This window comes from Anomalospiza imberbis, chromosome 1, assembly GCF_031753505.1.
Source record: "Anomalospiza imberbis isolate Cuckoo-Finch-1a 21T00152 chromosome 1, ASM3175350v1, whole genome shotgun sequence".
Classification (NCBI taxonomy): Eukaryota; Metazoa; Chordata; class Aves; order Passeriformes; family Viduidae; genus Anomalospiza; species Anomalospiza imberbis.
This window is the reverse complement of record NC_089681.1, coordinates 52,293,980-52,313,427: the sequence shown is the minus strand read 5'-3', so window position 1 is coordinate 52,313,427 and position 19,448 is coordinate 52,293,980. Positions and strand designations below refer to the sequence as shown.

General features: G+C 38.6%; 1 protein-coding gene across 12 annotated transcripts in view; it reads left to right on the top strand.

Annotated features, from left to right (window-relative positions):
- PIEZO2 (piezo type mechanosensitive ion channel component 2) overlaps positions 1 to 19,448 on the top strand; it is a 287,266-nt gene that overhangs the window by 204,783 nt on the left and 63,035 nt on the right. For 7 of the 12 annotated variants that reach the window (XM_068192503.1, XM_068192526.1, XM_068192495.1 and 4 more), the window contains 12 exons: positions 591 to 739; positions 1,492 to 1,665; positions 4,887 to 4,928; positions 10,364 to 10,396; positions 10,760 to 11,004; positions 13,876 to 14,036; positions 14,988 to 15,164; positions 15,341 to 15,466; positions 16,949 to 17,149; positions 18,246 to 18,450; positions 18,591 to 18,692; positions 19,162 to 19,327. In XM_068192503.1, the coding sequence (XP_068048604.1) occupies positions 591 to 739; positions 1,492 to 1,665; positions 4,887 to 4,928; positions 10,364 to 10,396; positions 10,760 to 11,004; positions 13,876 to 14,036; positions 14,988 to 15,164; positions 15,341 to 15,466; positions 16,949 to 17,149; positions 18,246 to 18,450; positions 18,591 to 18,692; positions 19,162 to 19,327 (1,781 nt within the window). The remainder of the gene's footprint in view (positions 1 to 590; positions 740 to 1,491; positions 1,666 to 4,886; positions 4,929 to 10,363; positions 10,397 to 10,759; positions 11,005 to 13,875; positions 14,037 to 14,987; positions 15,165 to 15,340; positions 15,467 to 16,948; positions 17,150 to 18,245; positions 18,451 to 18,590; positions 18,693 to 19,161; positions 19,328 to 19,448) is intronic. The other 5 variants (XM_068192513.1, XM_068192548.1, XM_068192533.1 and 2 more) reach the window with 3 other exon arrangements.

Genomic DNA, 19,448 nt, shown 5'->3' with positions numbered 1-19,448 from the left:
GTAGCTCCAAATAGAATTCATGTACAGTGAACTTGTTCTTTAGTTAGACACAACAGAATAAGACCATTTGAAGGGATTAAGACTAATTTTCCTCTGGTTTTTGGTTATAGTGACAGTCAAAGTGCACATAAATTGGATACAATGCACACCTCTGCTCTGCCATGCCACTTCACCATAAGCTTTGGAACCTTTGTGGAAAATTCTGAGTCTGTGCACATTCTACATAGCCACCAGTATTTTTGACAGCTGGTCCACATCGCTTCCACACCCCAAGGAGCATGGGAGTTCCTCTCCTCCTGGACTTTCATCACCTAATGGTGGTGAAGTTAGCTGGCTGAAGCTATCCCTGAATTTGTGTTGGTGGCCCATGTCTCATCAGACAGTTTTACACAAAAGTCTTCAATGAATTTGCATAAGTTGTAAAAACTATCTCAAAAATCTGTGCCTGCCACTGGATGGTCATTGCTTACTTCAGACCAGCTGGGAAAAATAGTGCTCTTCATTCTTGTTTGACAGTGCAATGTTGTCAATATTTCTGTCAGTGTCTTTGCCTTCAGCTTGTGTCAGCATCTTTAGTATGTGATTTTCAGGTACACTATGAATGGTGGAGAAAGATTTTAAAGTACTTCTGGATGTCAGTGGTTGTGTACACGATGTTGGTACTTATCTTCATCTACACATACCAGTTTGAGTCATTCCCTGGGTTGTGGAAGAACATGACAGGCCTGGATGAAAGGAAGTAAGTGGTTTGGATTAATTTTTTATTTGTACCTTTTATCTGAGTTCAGTGTGATGGAAGGATCTGAGAGAAGTCTTCCTTCTTATGGGAGAAAAACGTCATGCAGCCATTCTCAGGCATAGCTGATTTTTGGCACTCAGTTATGAAGCTGTAGATTTATTGGTGTAACCACAGAAGTGAGCAAGACCAAGAAAGGAGCTCAGAGTTGTATTTTTCCAATTGCTTAGGCTGCTTAGGCCTTTGGACTGCTTCTGTTCTCAATACAGTGCCAATACCTCTCTTAACCACTTTGACCATAAGAACCAGATCCAGGGAAAGATTAAGGGTAGATCTGCAGGATGTTTGGAACTGGTGAAGGTGGACCTGCTCTCCTGCTAATAAGGAGGATGGGGATTCTTCATCCTTATGATGAGTTGGGCATTTCTCAAGAGGAGCTTACACTGGAAAGTATAAGCAATATGAGTGGATCTCCAGTGCAGGACTTTCAGTCAGAGAAAACTCATCTGATTCAAGAGATCTGTGGCAGGGTTTGTTCATCTGATTGTACTTTTACAGTACCTCTCTACATTAAGGAGTCTGAACACAAGATACTTGCATTGTAAAACTTGCTAGTTTAGGAGAATTTTAGAAATGAAAACCACACAAAAAGTACCATCCCCTTATTTTCTATTGGAAATAATTTATAGAAATGTCTCATGGAAAGAATATTTTGTGTGAAAAGATGCCTTAGTGGAATACTTTTTTTTTTCCAGACTAGAGGACCTTGGCTTAAAACAGTTTTCTGTGGCTGATCTATTCACACGCATCTTTATCCCCACCTCCTTCCTACTGGTGTGTATCTTACACCTTCACTATTTCCATGATCGGTTTCTGCAGATCACTGATTTAAAAGCTGTGACCAGCAAACAGGACAACACTATTTACAGGTAAGAAGCAAAGTAAATGGAACTACTGATTATCTATATGGAAATGTTGTTTCTCACTACCTTGTAATGCTCACTTTTCAGTAGATGTTATTTGCCTTTGCTATGACTACCTGGCTTAAAAAGAAAGTGCACAGTATCCAGCACCCCACTACAACCAAAGTATCTGTCTCTCCCCATTTTCCCCTACATACTAAACTTTTTCATTTTAAGATACAAAGGTACTAATGGCATTTATATATTTATTTAATTGGCTTTGACCTCTACTGGGAGTTAGGTGCTTAATTACTGTATGTTCCTGTCAGTAATAAGAAATACAGCTGTTATTTTGGGTCACTTCTTTTTTTTTCAACATCTATTTTGAGGACCACAGGAAGATTTGGATATCTGTGGAAAACACCACATCTGCATTGAACAGTTCGGCCTGTTTGTAAAGTTGGACTTCCGAATTTGTGGTTACTTTTCATACTTTTCCTTGGCTATGCTAGACATTTGGTGATTTCATCCAGACATTTATTAGCATTTTTTCATGAATCTGGGACATCACTTTTTCAGTGTTCAATTCTTACATATCTTCCTGTGTGAAAACCAGTCTGGCCTAGGATCCTGAGCCAGGAGTATAAGAGAGGAAAATGGTTTTGTAGTACATAGTGTTATATTATGCAATGACACTTACGTTCATTCTTTGAAGAAAACAATTTAGACCCACTTTTTGAATGTTCACCTGTCTAGTGATAAGTGTATCTCAGCTGCACTTCTGTGAACGGGGCTAACTGCATAACACCACACAAACCACAGGGAATAATGCCACAGGGAATAATGCCAGTTACTTAAAAGGGAATTATGTTCTAGGTTATGCAAGATTTAAAAAGCATTTCAGGTATTTTTCATACATTCAATTTGATATGAAGCTGCTTCACAGTATTTGGTAAAAGTTTGTGCCATGAGACTAAGCTCCAGTTTTATGGAATGCTTCCAGTTTCTGTATTTGAATAATTGCTAAGACCAGAACAGAGCAAACTTGGTAAAATTTCATAAGAAAGATGTGGGGGGATTAAACTTAACTCTTAAATGTCTGCCTGTGTAATAACTCTCCTGTTGCTCTTCTTGAATTGCTAAATGTGATGGTAGATTCAAGGACGCTTTTGTAATAGCCTGTGAGCAAACTTCCCTTGACCACAGTGGACTTTTGTGCAGCCGTAGGTACGTGTTAAGAGCTCAGAATTGACCAAGTTCTGAAAACAGAGCCCAGATATGTGTCTGAGCTGGAATGGTGTTGTTCCTGGGCTGAGGCGTTTGGGGGAATGCTTTACAGTCTGCAGTAACTCCACAAGCTCTCTTGCAGCCCAAAGTTTGCACTTGTGCTGAGTAACAAAGGAAGTTTCCACATCCTTTCTAATGTGATCCAATTGACATAGAATAAAAAGAAAACCTTGAGGCACTCATAAGATTTTGATGGGTTCGCTTTGCCTGTGCAACCACTACTTGAAAATCTTTCCATTACACATGAAAAATACAAGAATATTGTACAGCTTTCCAAATGGTGGCATGAAGAGGATCACTGTTGCTGAAGTCACTTTATTCCTGAATAATGGAACTGCTGATGGTGAAAACACAAAATGTTTTAATGCATTGCAAGCAAACATTTTTGCCAGGAATAAGTAGCCTGGACATATCATGCTGAAAGTGGACATTCATTGTCGTACCAGGTTTTTTATTGAAGTCACAGATGAAGAGGATCATGTGATATCATCAGCTTTTTTATCTTTGAATTAGAATGCTATTTTTTGAGTATAAATATGTACTCGATTGTATTAAGCAGTCACATAAGTACCTAAATATTTTTAACTTTTAAATTTGTCATATGTGCTATATTTGCCATTTTGCAGTATTTTCAAAATCACAAATATCACATATCTCCTTTTTTCATCCTGAGAAGCTTTAACTCTTAGGACCAATACCCAAATCAGAAGAGTCTTCTTGGTTTGCACTCCTACTAACACTGACTGGCATATGAAAATCTAGCTCTTTTCTTCCCTTGATGCAATAAATCAAATATTGAGTATCAGCTGACTTTATAGTTCAAAGCTTCACGATAAGAGCTCAGCTGATGTTTGTATTGGTGATGCATAAAGCTGGATAAGAACTAAAGCAATAACTAACTTCAACTTTACAGTAATGCCAGCAATAAGTTGCAGGGGCAATTAAAACAGATTCAAGATTCATATATAGGTATAGTTTTCTCTCAAAGCTACTAAAACTTATTTTTCCCTTTTGCTTTGAAGACACTAGCATTCACTTAATCAATGTTTTACCTTTTTTAACTGCTTTTATGCTGCACCTTTGGCAACAAAAAAGTTAAAGAAACAGAACCTCAATTTTGAGTAACAAGACAGAACTCAGACCTTTTAATAGTAAACTTCTTAAAATAATCACAGCAGCTGAGATCTGGTCATGAAAGCAATAAAGAAAACACGTCCAGTTCCTCCATCTGCCTTTGAACTGCCAGGTGTGATTACAGTACTACAGTTGTGTGTAAATGAAGGGTCCTGTTGAAATTGCTAAGAATGTTCATTTTTTAAAATGCAGCTTCTCATGAGTAAAATTTGCAGAGTGAATTGAAGAGTAAGGGTCTGCCAGCTGCAAAGAGAGGACACAGAAACTGGCACATTGGAATTGGCAGAGTGAGGCACTTCTCACTATTTATAAAGGTGTCGGAACTGAGTGTCTTGGTTTTACATATGCAAGAGAAAGAAAAGTTCTTTGATTAGGACTTTCCAAACCCATTTCCTTGTTGTACCATGAATTATGCAATGGCAGAGATAAAGGTGGTGAGGTAGATAATTTCTCTGATATGATGCTCCGCCATAATTACCTTTACATTTTATTTTAAAAAAAGAAAAATATATTTTTTAAAATGGTGGTATTCTAAGGCTTACTTAAAATAAAGCAGTAAAGGCTGTTCTCACATTTTGAGGACTATGAATATTATCTGGAGTTCTGATTGAAATTGCATATATCTAAATGTCTAAGAGTTGCATTTATAAGATTCCTAGACTTTTCACTGCATGGTGTATGTTAAAATTTCAGTGTGCATTGTTATGACAATGTGTCATAACACATCGGTAGACAGGAAAGTGCGTTCGTTCTTATTTAACGGCTTTCTTTTCTCTCTCTAATTCATTTCCCATTTTCATCTTGTGCTTTCATCTCCCACCTCATAGCCATGCCAAAGTCAATGGCCGTGTATATCTAATAATTAATAGGTGGGTACTTCAATTCTTCCTTTCCTTTAAAACCGATATATCTTATTTTTTTGGTTACTTCTTAGTTGCCTTAAAGCAAAGTATGTTCTTGCTGCGCAGTACTGTGAAGTAAGCAGGGAGATAATGTTGTTCAGGTGTTGCAGTTTTCTAAAGCTGATGAAGCAATTAATACACCTCTTCTGCATATTTATACATTGTGAGTTTCTTCTCCCAGCTGACAATTCTCCTAAACTTTGCCCATGCCTCAGTGCAGGAATAATTGGTGCTATTTGTAATTGGCTGCAGACAATAGATTTGGTCGAGGAGGCTCGTTTATCTACCCTTTGTTTGTGCATGGAAAGATGCATGCCTGCATGCGCCTGTGTACACACAGACACACAAACACAGAGACACAGAGACACACATCCCTGTCTTTCTCCAAGCATGTAAGAATGGGAATTTGAGGGCCTGTTCAGTTAAATATGTAGAATTTACACAAGTTTCTACAGACTGAAATTTCAGAGTTGGAAAGGGAACACTGAACCCACTGCATGCTAAGGCTGTTAATTCATGGGCTGAGTTGGAGGCTGCAGGATCCAAACTAGAAAAACTGCCATCATGATCATCCATTTATAAATGGCATCTTGAAAACTGTTCCGTAAATTAGATTCCTTTCAAAATACTTGACTGGAATAAATGTGAGCTATCTTTAGGTCATCTCTGAGAATAGAAGGACTTCTGAGTTGTTGTCACTACTGAATATAAACAGAAAAACCAAGAAGATGCATTGTTTAGATATTTGTGACTACCTGCTCTAACAAGAAGTCAATTTATGAGTCATGTTCATGCTCCTTCTTCAAATGTCAGCACATAGTTTGAGTCACTATTCCTAAAAGTTCGCCAGACCTGGAATCCCTTAAACAGACTCCCTTGGCCTGTGTTTAAGGGAGTGGTGAGGGCAAGAACCTTGGCTAAGGCAGGCAAGCCGGTTGCCAAGGCATATGGCCAGGAGGCAAGGCAGGGCTCTCACCCATGGGCGGGCAGTCAGGAATATGAACCAACAATCGAAGGTGAGGATCAGATCTGGAATCGGTAAGAGGGTCAGCCACAGCCTGGTGAGGCCCCATTGAGTCCATGGAGATAAGCCAGGTTTGCAGTGAAGTCAGGGTGTCAGTTTGCATGTCAGGCTTAGGGACAGGGAGGCGTGGGAGCAGGCACAGACACAGCTGCGATGCAGCCACAGCATAGTGGTGGAGGTCTCAGCATTGAAGCAATACCCAATGAAAGGAGAGAGACCCTCTGCACCAAGGCTTCCTGGCCTGTTCAAATACCCCAGCAGGTCTTGGATTCAGGCAACATATCCCCTTAAAGCCCTGTAAAGGCACTCAAGGTCCTGCCAGTGGAGGTATAGTACTGTGTGCTCAGTTTGAGTCTTGAAGACCAAATATTTAGGAGATGGGTCCCTAGTGTTCTGCAGAGCAGAAAGCTTTCTGTTCTTCAGGCTTTGCATGAAAGGTACTTGAGAACTTTTAGCTAGAAAGTTTCAAGCAGTTCATAAATAGCAAAAATTATCAAATACAAAAGGTGCTTAATAATGCATCCAATTAATTAATCTTCTGCTCTAGTAAATTGCAGATAGATGAAAGTACTAGGAATCCAGCAAGGACCTGGGGCACATGCCTAATTTTAGTGCCACTGAAATTGCTTTGTTGCCAAAAACTAGATCTATTGCTATACTTCTCATTATTGATACCCTATTTAATGAACCTGACAGTAAGAAATGCTCTCAGCTAAAAGCAGTAGTGGCTGTACCTTCGAGGCCTGTTGCCTGCATTATTATTTAGTTATTTCTCTCCCTTAGTATCAGAAACAATGCTTTTGTGTTATATGGGGTAATTTCTCACTAGTATGTGGCTTCCAACAATGAAGTCATATCTCGCTAGCTGTGAAGATGTATGGGTAGCTTGTCTGAAAAATTCTAAACTAGTGAAGTTTTTATAACTAATGCTTCAGTGTTGTCAGTTACAATATAATGCAATCTCACTGTGGGGGAAAAAAAAAGAAATTGGAAAAACAACCCTAGCAATACATAAGGAAGTTTTGGAAGAAAGATTCCAAATAGACTAACTTGCCAAACAGTGGGCAGGGCATTTTATCTATCCTTTGATCTCCTAAGTACATGATCCAATGCTCAAGCCTACTGATACCAATAAAACTAAGCCTACTGAAAACTAAACTCATGCTGAAGCTTTATCAGGTACATAAATTACATGTACCTATCTTTATAACCCCATTTGGCCCCTGGATCTCCAGAACACGAATGGGAGCTATATGAATAAGAGAACGATGAGTCCATTCATACCAAATCTTATAGAGTTACTGTGTTTCTGTCCAGTTTACACTGAGGTAAGTCATTAAGTCCTTGATTTACATCAGTGTGAATAGATTTTTTCATTATAAAAGTCACTTGGGAAGATAACTCATAAAAATCAATGCAATTACATATATACAAAACCTGTCTGATTATATGGTTACTTTCATTTCATGGTGCGTTGCCTTTTAAATGAGCACTGATGGTTTATAGTAACCAGGGATCTCTATAAAATTTGAACCGAATGAAAATTCATTCTCTCTTCTTTATACATGACCCTCCTACTGGTACTTTATTAGAGTTTTAGGTAAATATAAGTTATATCATTTTAGGAAACCTTGATGTTTAGTAACTTTATAGAGATTTGAATATCCTTTTAGTGTATATGTTAGCTGATACGTGATTTAGATTTGAAAACAATCTAAGAGTCCCAAAAGAGATCATTGTTAGCAGCCAACATGGCTTTACTAAGGGCAAATCATGCCTAGCAAATTTGGTGACTTTCTATGATAAGGGTACAGTGTTGATAAATAGGGGCAGAGCAACTGACATTGTCTGCCTGGACTTATGCAAAGTGTTTGACACTATTCCATCAGATATCCTTGTCTCCAAATTGGAGAGACACGGTTTTCATGGATGAACCACTTGGTGGATAAAGAACTGGCTGGATGGCTACACGCAGGGTTGGTCAATGGCTCCCTGTTCATGACACCAGTGATGAGTAGTGTCTCTCAACACCAGCACTGGGCTGAGACTGTTCAAAATTTTTGTTGGTGACATGGACAGTGGGATCGAGGGCACCCTCAGCAAGTTTGCTGAGGACCACCAGGCTGTGTGGTGCTGTCAACACACTGGAGGGAAGGGATGGCATCCAGAGGGACCTTGACACACTCAGGAGGTGGACCCAAGCAAAACTCATGAGGTTCAGCAAAGCAAAGTGCAGGGTCCTACACCTGGATCACGGCAATCCCAGGCACACCTGTTGGTTGGGCAGAGAAGGACAGAGAGTAGCCCTGAGGAGAAGGACTGGGGTGTGATGGTTGATGAACAACTCACCATGAGTTGGCAGCATGCACTCACAGCCCAGAAAACCAATGGATTCCTGGGCTGCATCCAAAGGAACATGGTGAACAGGTCAAAGGAGGTGATTCTGCCCCTCTGCTCTGGTGAGACCTCGCCTGGAGTGCTGCATCCAGCTCTGGGGTCTCCAACATAAGATGTCGTGGAACTGTTGGAGCAAGTCCAGAGTACAGACACAAAGTTGATAAGAGGACTGAAGCGCCTCCCTTACAAAGACAGGGTGAGAAAGTTGGGGCTGTTCAGCCTAGTGAAGAAGAAATTGCTTGGAGACCTCACAGCAGCTTTCCAGTATCTGAAGGGGGTCTACAGGGAATCTGGAGAGGGAATTCCTTTTCATCAGGAATTGTAGTGACAAGAGAAGGAGTAATGGGTACAAATTGAAAGAGGAGAAATTTAAGTTAGATATTAGGAAGAAGTTCTTTATTGTTGAGTGGTGAGACACTGGTGGAACAGGTTGTCCAGGGAGGTTGTGGATGCCCCAGTCCTGGGAATGTTCAAGGCTAGGTTGGATGGGACTGAGTAACTTGGTATGCTGGGAGGTATCACTGCCCATGGTAGTGGATACTTTAAGGTCCCTTCCCACCAAAACTATTTTATGATTCTCTTTTTGGTAGCCACACATACTGAATAAATTCTTGAGTATAAGATTTTTTCAGGTTATTAGACACTCAGGTTCATTGCCCAACCAATGATGAGGAACTTAAGACATGAATGTGGCTAAAATGTGATTAAACTTTATTACTTGATATTTTTTGGTATTAGAATGTCTTGTAAAACTTCTAATTTTAGATCATCTTTTCTGCTTTTTGACAGTTGGCATGGTATTTCTACTTCAGGATTGTTTAGTCACATTTCTGTAGTTTTTCATGTATTTGAGACTCCAAAGTTTCCATCTTGAAGAAACTGCCGCTCCCAAATGTTTGAAAAATAATTATGCTTGTTTGAATTTCTCATTAAATGCCTAGCCTATTCTCTTAATTTTTAATGATCAGAAAAAAATATAGAGATTTTTAGTTTCTTGAGCTGTAAAAATCCTAAAATTGGCAGAGTTTCCTGTCTAAATGGCTATAGGCCAAAATTTCACATCAAGAAAAATAAATCCTTGAGATGGTACTATGGCATTTTAGAACAGCCTTACAGGTGCTTGAAAGTATGCTGAGTGTAGTAATTTCAATACCATAACCAAATATTTAATGACCTAATCATGCACTTGCCAAAGGGAGGCTTCATTGCAGGGAGACATATTGAAAGGGAAACAGTTTTCTGCAGCTATGGGAGGTGAGTCCCAACAGCACAGATTTGGGAGAAAAAAGAAAACCATAAGAAAATATTTATCTTCTGTGGTAAAGAAAATATATATACTGAATAATTTCAGGAAAAAAAGAAAAAGGCACCATGGCACTAGAGAAATATAGTTGCTGTGTTAAATTGGTCATATCCCAGTTTTGGTAGTGTAAAGCTTACTGATAGATTTAGATAGAGACTATTATAAATTACAGAAAAATTCTCTGTGAGATGTGGCAAAGAGAGGGAGAATGAATGGCACTATCAAAGACATATATTATAAAAATCTTCTGAAAGTGCAGCTGTGGAATTCTTGCTTTTGTTTGTTCCCAAACTGATAGCTGGAAGAAAAATTGCAAATTCTTTGACTTTCCAGGTGCACTTTAAATTGGAGGAAGGTGGAAATGCATTTACAGTGATAGGTCAGATACTTGTGATGGTTCATCTGCATTACTCAGAGCATGGTACAGCGTTGACCACATTTAGCACTGGTGTGAATAGGTTGCCCCCTTTCCATCTGTGCTGCAAATCCATGTTTCTTTATAGAAGCACCCCGTGAATGTCATGATGGCACGCTCTTGGCATCAGAAGGCTTCCGCAGATGGAGTAGGAGAATGCTTTATGACTTGTGATGTAGCATGACGTATTTGTCAGTTACCTTCTTCTGTAACCCCTCTGTTCTCATCTCCCTTTTTCTTTCTGTTCCAATTACTTTGAGCAGCCTCAAGAAAAAAATACCAAACCACCAAAATGAGTAAGTCCCCTGTGAAGTCATGAAATGTTTCCTCTTAAATAATGTCATTTCATGCTTCTACATCTTAAACTCTGACCATTTTCTCCAGTGGGGAAAATGTCAAGTTTAAGTGTCAATACCACTCATTACTAACTAACCATTAGTATCTGAGTGAGAAGTAGTTACTAATACATTCCAACAACTCAGTTTTCAGTGTGTGTTTGGAGAGAGTACCAGAATCATTAACTTTTCTACTTCTAAGGCATTTTCCATGAACAGTTAATTTTTTTTCTAATTATACAGTTTGAAAAAAAAAAAAAAAAAAAAAAAAGACGGCGATGTCATTACTCCTCAGTTTGCTGACATGCTACTCTTTACCTGCAGACTGGTGCACCAAGATGGAAGCCTGCCTGACATAACTATGATGAATCTAACAGCCAGCAGAGAAAAGGAAGAGGATAAAATGCTGGAAGAGGCTGGTGAGAAAAGAATGGAAGAGCCAGAGGGGGAGGGAGGGAAAGGGAGGGTCAAAAAAGGAAAAGAAGAAGAGAAGGAGGATGAGGATAAAGAAGATGATGATGATGATGATGACAATGAAGACAACGAATCAGAGGAAGAAGAAACTACAGGTAAGCTCTGTAGAATACAAATTTTTCCTTCCTCAGTCTTAAGTAATAGTGTCAACAAGTGGTTTGCTACTGGTCATCCCTGTTAACTTCAATCACCAAGTTTTCCTTCTAGTTTCACATGCAGTCTGTGTCAAAGAGCATGAACTGAGCAGATGGCTACTTGTCAATTATTCAACAGGCTACAGGCTGTTCTTGGGAAAAATTGCACAATAGGGTGCTGAGAGGAAAAAACCAACAGAAACCCAGTGCCCGATTCTTCTAGGTGGTCTGGGTTAGATTATTACAAATCCTAAGTAATTCTTTAGAGTGAAATCTCCTTACAAGAAAGAAAATAATGCACATACATATTTAATATCTGGTACTGCATGCTTTCAAGACACCTCTCCCTAGAAGTCCCAATGGCTTTACTTCATTATTTATGTGCACATTAGTGTCATATTTTTCACTTCTGAATATGGAATATGTAATTGATGCCAGCTGAACATAAAAAAGCTTAAGGGAAGACATGGCTTATACTATCATCCCTGATATTGTTAATATGAACTTCTAAAATGAGCTATTACCATAACTCAGTTTGTAATATGAGCCAAAAGTGAAACTAGGAAAGAGAATTTAATACCCCAGGAAGCTGTATTCTTTGGAAAGGGCCTTACTACAAATTTAGTTACTCATGACAATAATCACAGGACTGTGACACCTAAATAGGGAGAGGATCTTGGTCAAGGCAAAATGGCAGCACATCAGGCTTAGTAGCCCTAGGGAATCAGGGAATCATTCTTAAGATCATCGAGTCCAGTCATTAACCCAACACTGCCATATCCACCACTAAACCACGTTCCTAAATGCCACACCTATACATCTTTTAAATACCTTCAGGGATGGTGACTCCACCACTTCACTGGACAGCCTGTTCCAGTGCTTGAGCCTCAGCTGAAACAACTTACCTTTCCTGGCTGGAACAGCTGTCATCACAGAGGTGGTCATGGGCCATGGAAACCTTTATTGGCAAGCTTTCATACTGTCTGTGAGGGGTCTGGTGCACTCCAACCATCTCAGCCTGTTGGAAAGGCTTTGGAAAAGAGACCAGGTGGTGGACATTACTCTGTGCAGCGACACATGCAAGCAGGGAAGTGGGGAGCTGCAGCTGGTGTTGCTTGGAATAGCACAGGGGGATCCATCTTTAAGCTGCACATGGCATTTATTTCCACTGGAGTTATACCATTTTTACAGAGCCATGTGGCTGGAGCTTTGACATTAAGCACGTTCATGCGTGCAGACTTCACTACAGAGTGTTGTACAATCTTTCACTGGATGCAGTCTGGCCTGTATTTTATTCCATGTGTGTGTATTGCCTGGCCATGCTAGACAGTGCACCTTATCTGCCTGTTCCACTTAACTGGCACTGTCTGGATACATCTTGCATGATGCAACACTGCAAATGAAAACAAATGCAATGAAAGAATGAGTGAGAACATCTAACTCTGTAAAGACTTATTTTAAATACTCTCATTTTGCTTATAAAAAACACATGTAAGATTAGAGTTCTGTAGCTTAATTAATTTCTCAAGTTTAATTATGTGCTTACAGAATTCACATCACTCAGCATTTTTATTAGGATTTTCTAAGTTGTGCTTGGAGAAAAAAGGCAAAGGAAAAAAATGGAATTTAGTTATGAGGTGTTACAGAAGTCTGCTTTTTCACACATATGTGCATGTGTTCTTCACACAAATATGCATGGAGTAACCATCTTGGTGTGCTTTGCCTATAAAATAAAGTGATAATTTGAAATAATTTCATAAAGAAGGTGGTAACTCCTTTGCACGTTTACCAGCTTAGACAGCGATGTGCTTTGGTATCACTTGCAAATGTTTCCATCTCTGATATAAAGAATGTTCTCACAGCATGCAAAATCCCTCCTAATCTCCAAAATGCTTCTGAAACCAGTGTGAGAACTCTATACTAAGACGTACCAGCCAGATGAAACAGTTTTACAGCCAACCCACAAGCAAAGTCGTCACTTTAGAGAGCACTGTTCAGCAAATATATTGTCATGTACACTCACATGTACACTCACATGTAACAGGCTTGCTCACTGGAGTACTATTTGGGAGGATGGCTTTTTTAGCCAAACACTCCTTTGAAGGAATACTTTCACCCAACTTCATGATCTCTGCTTCATAAAGCTTTTTCAACTGAGGGAAATATTTGACTGGGCTACAGTTTGCCTTTCTTGATTTAGATGTCCTCTGAAGGCATAAGTCACACACTAAGAGGCTGTGCTGTTTTCAAGGCAGTTTAGATAATTCTGACATCTGAAGATGTATATAGTACAATTGTCTAAACCCTTGTGATAGGAATCCAGGTCCTAGTGTGCATGGACTTCTTCCAATCTGGCTGAAAAACTTTCTGAATAGTAGTAGTAGTAGTAGAAGTCTGTGCTTTCTGAAAATAAGCTGGGTCCATAACTTCCAAGTATCAAAAAAAATTTTATTTTTCTAATCTGGAAAAGGACCAGGGCTGGAATTAGTTCCTGAGTGAGATCTCTAAGCTTAGGTCCAAAAATACTGGAGGATGAGAGTTCAAAAAGAGCCCTGATGAGAGGAATAAAAGCAAAACCGGCAAGGGAGGCCACCACTGCTGCTTTTGAAGTGTGGAATCCTTCCAGGAAATGTGGGTGAGAAGGGAAAGCACCCCAGCTAAGTGGGCTTCAACCCCACTTTTAGTTAACCACTGAGCTGTGCCTTTATCCTCCATCTTATTCTAAGGCTTAGAAGAGAAGCAGAAAGATGGTTGTCGTCTAGTGGAGTATTCCATTTCACAGAGACCTTCTGTTTTTGTCCTTATAATGGTTCTGCTTGAACATCCCTGCAGACTTAAGGAACAAGTGGCATCTGGTGATCGACCGCCTTACAGTGCTGTTTCTGAAATTCCTGGAGTATTTTCACAAGATGCAAGTCTTTGTGTGGTGGCTGTTGGAGCTGCATATCATCAAAATTGTTTCCTCTTACATCATCTGGGTCACAGTGAAAGAGGTAAGTAAACACCCACTGTCAAACTCTTACACAGCATGTCAGGATCTGTCATGTGGTCACACACCCAGGTGTCAGACCTCACAGACACACCCAGGTGTCACCCCGTGTCAGACCTCGCTGAAATTGTGGGATCCAGCTGGGTTTGTTCACCTGCTGGGAAGCTGTCTTGACATTTTCCACATTCTCTCTGTTTCAAGAGTCTCAGGCCCCACCTTTTCTTCAGGTATTAAAATTTTATTAGTCCAATTCTTTGGACTTAAGAGACATACCCCCTCTCCTGCTCAAACTGTCTGTGAGCACCATCTAAGGATGGAAGGAATAGAAGGACTGGGAAGGTAAATGTAGGAAAATTGCTTAAACTTGGTCTGGTGGTTAAGAAACAAGAATGTGGAACTATGTCTGAAGAAAAAGGGAGCAACACTTTCAGCTGTGCTTTTGGTGTGGGCAATGTGAGTTCTCTATGTGACAAAGCCATTTCTTGAACAGCATAGTAAGACAGGATTCACTAAAAACAAGAAGATACCACTTTTCTCACTTTTTTTTTTTTTTTGTGGGGGAGAAGTCAAGAGGATGAAGGTCAGTTGCACAGACACACAGATCTGTGCTATCTCTGTTTCATATGTACTAAAGCAGAAGAAGCTGCATGTGGTCCTTTGTATTTCACATCTGTTGATAAGGAAGATATGGAGTTTTGTGGATCCAATAGTATTAATATTATGTAGGTGGTAAATTTCTTCCTAAACCAACAGTAAAGCTTTTCCTTCTTCACTTATTACTTTGTGTCTGTGTTACTGTGAGTATTGTTGTAATTTTTTTTTCAGTATTTTCCTCAAAGTTTCTGCATGTCCCTTTTTTAAAAATTATTCTTTTTTTATCTGCTGTGGAAAAGGTCAAGTTTTCTCAGTTCTTTTGTTGCTCCATGTAATTTCTGTACTGTTATTGTGTTTTCAGGTGTCTCTACTTAACTTTGTGTTTTTAATTGCCTGGGCTCTTGCTTTGCCATATGCTCAGTTTCGCCCACTGGCATCAAGTATCTGCACTGTTTGGACATGTGTGATTATTGTCTGCAAAATGTTGTATCAGCTCACATCTATTGATCCCAAGGATTTTTCCAGAAACTGTACATTGGTGAGTACAAATGTGTATTAAAAAGGTTTGACTGCTGTCTTCTTCAGTGAAGGAGAGCAAAAGGAAGCATATCAAGTAAAAAAATAACAGTTCACCTGATGTATTTTTGTTGTTTATCATACCCTTCCCAAGCAGTCTTAAAGTCATGTTTTATAACTGTTGCATTTTCTTTTTAGCCAGGAGAGAATGAAACTAAGGTCAATTTAGAAGAGCTGAAAACCTCAGTGCTCTACAGTGGGCCAGTTGATCCTTCGGAGTGGGTTGGATTGAGAAAATCTAGTCCCCTTCTTGTGTACTTAAGGGTAACTTCTTTGTTATCTGTATTCAGATATTTTCTTATTTGTGATGAAAGTAGCATTGTTTTTGAAATAAATAATCTGTCACACACACAAAAAATGTAATGCAAACCATTGATAATAGAGAAGTACAGAGGGAAAGGAGCAACAGAAAACCACATCTGTTACACAGAACATTTCCAGAAGGGATCCAGTAGCAATTAAGTTATTCTTTCATGTAGAATTATCACTTTTGGACTCTACCATCTGTTAAAAGCTCTTAAAGAAATGTGATATTTAAGAACTCTAAGTAATTAAGAGGTACATGGCTTTCAGGTACTAAAGGACTGATGGGTCTAATTGGAGTAATTGCCCTGAATGACAGTGTGTGCTAGAAGTTAATTTTTCTAAGTGCTTATTCCTTAGCCACAGTTTAGAAAATATCATGAGTTAAGAGAATCATTCATTCAAACACTACTAAATGGATGTCGTTTGTTTTTCTTCTTGGTTTTGGTTGATGCCTGTGAGCAATGTTTTATTATTCCTGTCTTGATTAAAAAACTTTACTTACAATGAAAATGTACCAAGTCCTGGGGAAAACCATATCTCTTATTAATTTAAATAATCTCCAACATTCTATATACACAGTTTAAGGTTGACAGAAAACATAAAAAATCCCAGTGGCACCTGTTTCAGAATATTCTTGTCCCAAATATTCCTCAGAGAACAGAGATCTAGAGTTTGCCACTTCTGCTTCAGTAATGACTTCCTTGAGGGACTTTCTCTGAGCTGGTCTTTTTAATCAGCTTTTGGAGTCAGTTAGTACCTCTCTTCTATTGAGCATAGGGCAGATGTCCCTCCTGAGATAAATAAAAAATCAATTCATAGCCACCCTTGACTGCATCCTGGTCAATCTGGCTTAGAAGGAGCTGTGCCTGAGAGAAGACTGATGGACTGTTCATGTGAAAGAGTGCCTAGGTTAAATTTGCTCTACCCAACATCCTTTTATTGGAAAGTTAGTGCTTGACAGCTAAACCTCTGCAGATGACTTTTGTGTATATTTGTATCTTCTATGTCCTGCAAAAAAAAAAAACCCAAAAAAAAAAAAAAAAAAAAAAAAAAAAAACCAAAAAACCAAAAAACCCAAATAAAAAAACCATAATACCTTAAGAGAAGCTATGAAATATGAGAGGCCACAATGATGACGTTTTCCTTCCCTTCATCCCTTCATTTCCACAAGTAGTTTTACTACAGTTTTTTTTTTTAATTAATGTCTTTATATGCATCTTCTGGATGTCTGTATGATTCATCAAAATCTAAAAATTGGTGTGAACCTTAATTTGTTTCAATCATAGTAGCTGGGAATAGGTGCCAGTGCATTTTGGAGTGCAGAAGCCCTCAGTGATAAAATCAATTTGAGTAATAATGGGTTTATACTTATCAGAAAATTTTATAGCTTCTTGTAACTTTGACTTCTATTTAAAATTCTCCTGCTTGTGTCTCCCATAGAATAACTTACTGATGCTGGCTATTCTGGCCTTTGAAGTTACAATCTACCGTCACCAAGAATACTACAGATGTCGAAATAACCTCACCGCACCTGTGACTAAAACCATTTTCCATGATATTACAAGAGCACATCTGGATGATGGACTTGTAAACTGTGTCAAGTATTTCATAAACTACTTCTTCTACAAGTTTGGTTTGGAGGTAAATATGTATTACTTTTCTTTAGATTAACATTCCAAACCTTTTGAATGTGTTATTCTTGAATAGTAGCTTGGGTTATGTTTGACATCTAGAGGCTTATTAGTCATCATTCATGTTAGTCATCTCTGTTCCCTTAACTTGTCTGTTTGTTCATGTGCACATGCAATGTACTTTCAAAAAATCTTTCCATAAATAGTGATTTTTCACAATTTTATATGCCTATCTGAAGGAGGCAATTCCCAGAGTAATGCATCCTAAATTTAATCATAATGATGCTCTTGACCTATCTTTAAACATTACCATCACTGTGATCAATGGAGTAAACTGTTCACAGCCATCTGAGGATTAAGAATGAATGAAAATTTTAAAAGCCCAGCAAGCTATTTCCTTTGGGAAATAATTTTAAATCATTCTGATCTGGGGAGAGAAAGCCAAAATAGCATAGTGTGCTGAATAAATGAAGTTTTCACAAAGTTTCACTGAACAAAGTTCTGTGTTTCATGGAACAATGTTTCATGGAACTGTTTCAATGAAACAATGTTTCATGGAACTGAGTAAAGGGACTGCTTTCAGTGAAGCTTTCAGAGAACAGAAATGCTGAAATGCAGAGCCTTTAGAATGATGGAAAACTAAAGCTGTCTTGCAAGAATTGACTGGATTTGTCTATCACCGATAGAAGCTGTATGGTCTAAATGCCTTGTCCATTTCCTACATGAGGAGATGTTTTAGTTGTTACCAATCTTTATAGTTCCTCTTCTTTTCCACATCTATACATCCTATCAAAATATGTGGCTGTGTAATGCATTCTTTGCTTGGCAACGATTAAACATTTCACATAGTGGCTATTGTGACAAGCTCTTTCCTTCTGGTACCTTTGGATATCACATAATGGAAACCTGTTCTATATGGAAGAGTATCAAAAATTTGGGTGGTGTGGTGGAAGTTGCTGTTGGAGCATGTTGATTTGCACAAGGTTCCTGCAGTCAGACGCAGGCACATCCAAGCATTCTTTCAGGATCCACAATAATTTATTATTGAAATGTTGACTAGTCATGAGGTTATAAAAGTTGTTTATGTTTCTTTACTTCATTTCCAGACCTGTTTTCTTCTATCAGTGAATGTAATTGGTCAAAGGATGGATTTTTATGCAATGATTCATGCCTTCTGGCTGATTGCTGTATTGTATCGACGTAGGAGAAAAGCTATTGCAGAGATCTGGCCGAAATATTGCTGTTTTCTAACATGCATCATTACATTCCAGTACTTCCTTTGCATTGGCATCCCACCTGCTCCTTGTAAAGGTAAGGACACCCTTTATGTAAAATTACTGCTCGTTGCTTTTATAGAAAAAATGCTGGAAAATTGGTAAGTATTCTGAAGAAAAGGATTAAGTAATTGTTATGAAGTACTGATTGAATTTTTGCATGCTCCTGCCACACAGACTATCCATGGAGAAGTGGCAATGCCAACTTCAACTCCAACATCATAAAGTGGTTATACTTTCCAGACTTCATTGTGAGACCAAACCCTGTGTTCCTTGTGTGTAAGTATTTTAGCACATTGTTATAAAGTGTTTGTATGTCCTTTGCTTAAATCATCTGTACAGTGGAATTTGAAGCCAGCTTTTCATATACACTTCAGCAGCAAGATGACAGATTTTTTGGGTGATTGAATACTAAGCATGGCTTTAAATGTAGTAGAAAAATTCACAGAGTTAGTAATTTTTGCATCTGCTTTTCCTGTATCCCTTTTTTATTGATTCAGTATAAAAATGTATTAATATTTCCCCTTTTCTCATTTATTTCTCCATAAAAGTCATAGACAATAATAGGTAAAAAAAACTAAATACATTAATAAATTTAAATTCAGTGTTAAATGCATTGAAAACCACTCAGTCTTGGAGCTTGGAAGTATGGGAAAACAGTCTGGTAACTGCATTACGATACATCACAACTCTCCTTAAACGTATGTTGATGACTGAATTTTTCCTTGCAATTACTACTTTCTCCTAGATGACTTCATGCTGCTTCTGTGTGCATCCTTGCAAAGGCAGACATTTGAGGATGAAAACAAAGCTGCAGTACGAATCATGGCTGGAGACAATGTGGAAATTTGCATGAACCTCGATGCAGCATCTTTTAGCCAGCATAATCCTGTTCCTGACTTCATCCACTGCCGGTAAAAACTGAATCTTAAACACTTGGAAAATATAGCACTTCCTTTTCATAAAGTTCACTAGGCTAAAAGTCATTCTCACAGCTTCCAATTTTACTTGGAATTTGTATTCATGTATGTTCCC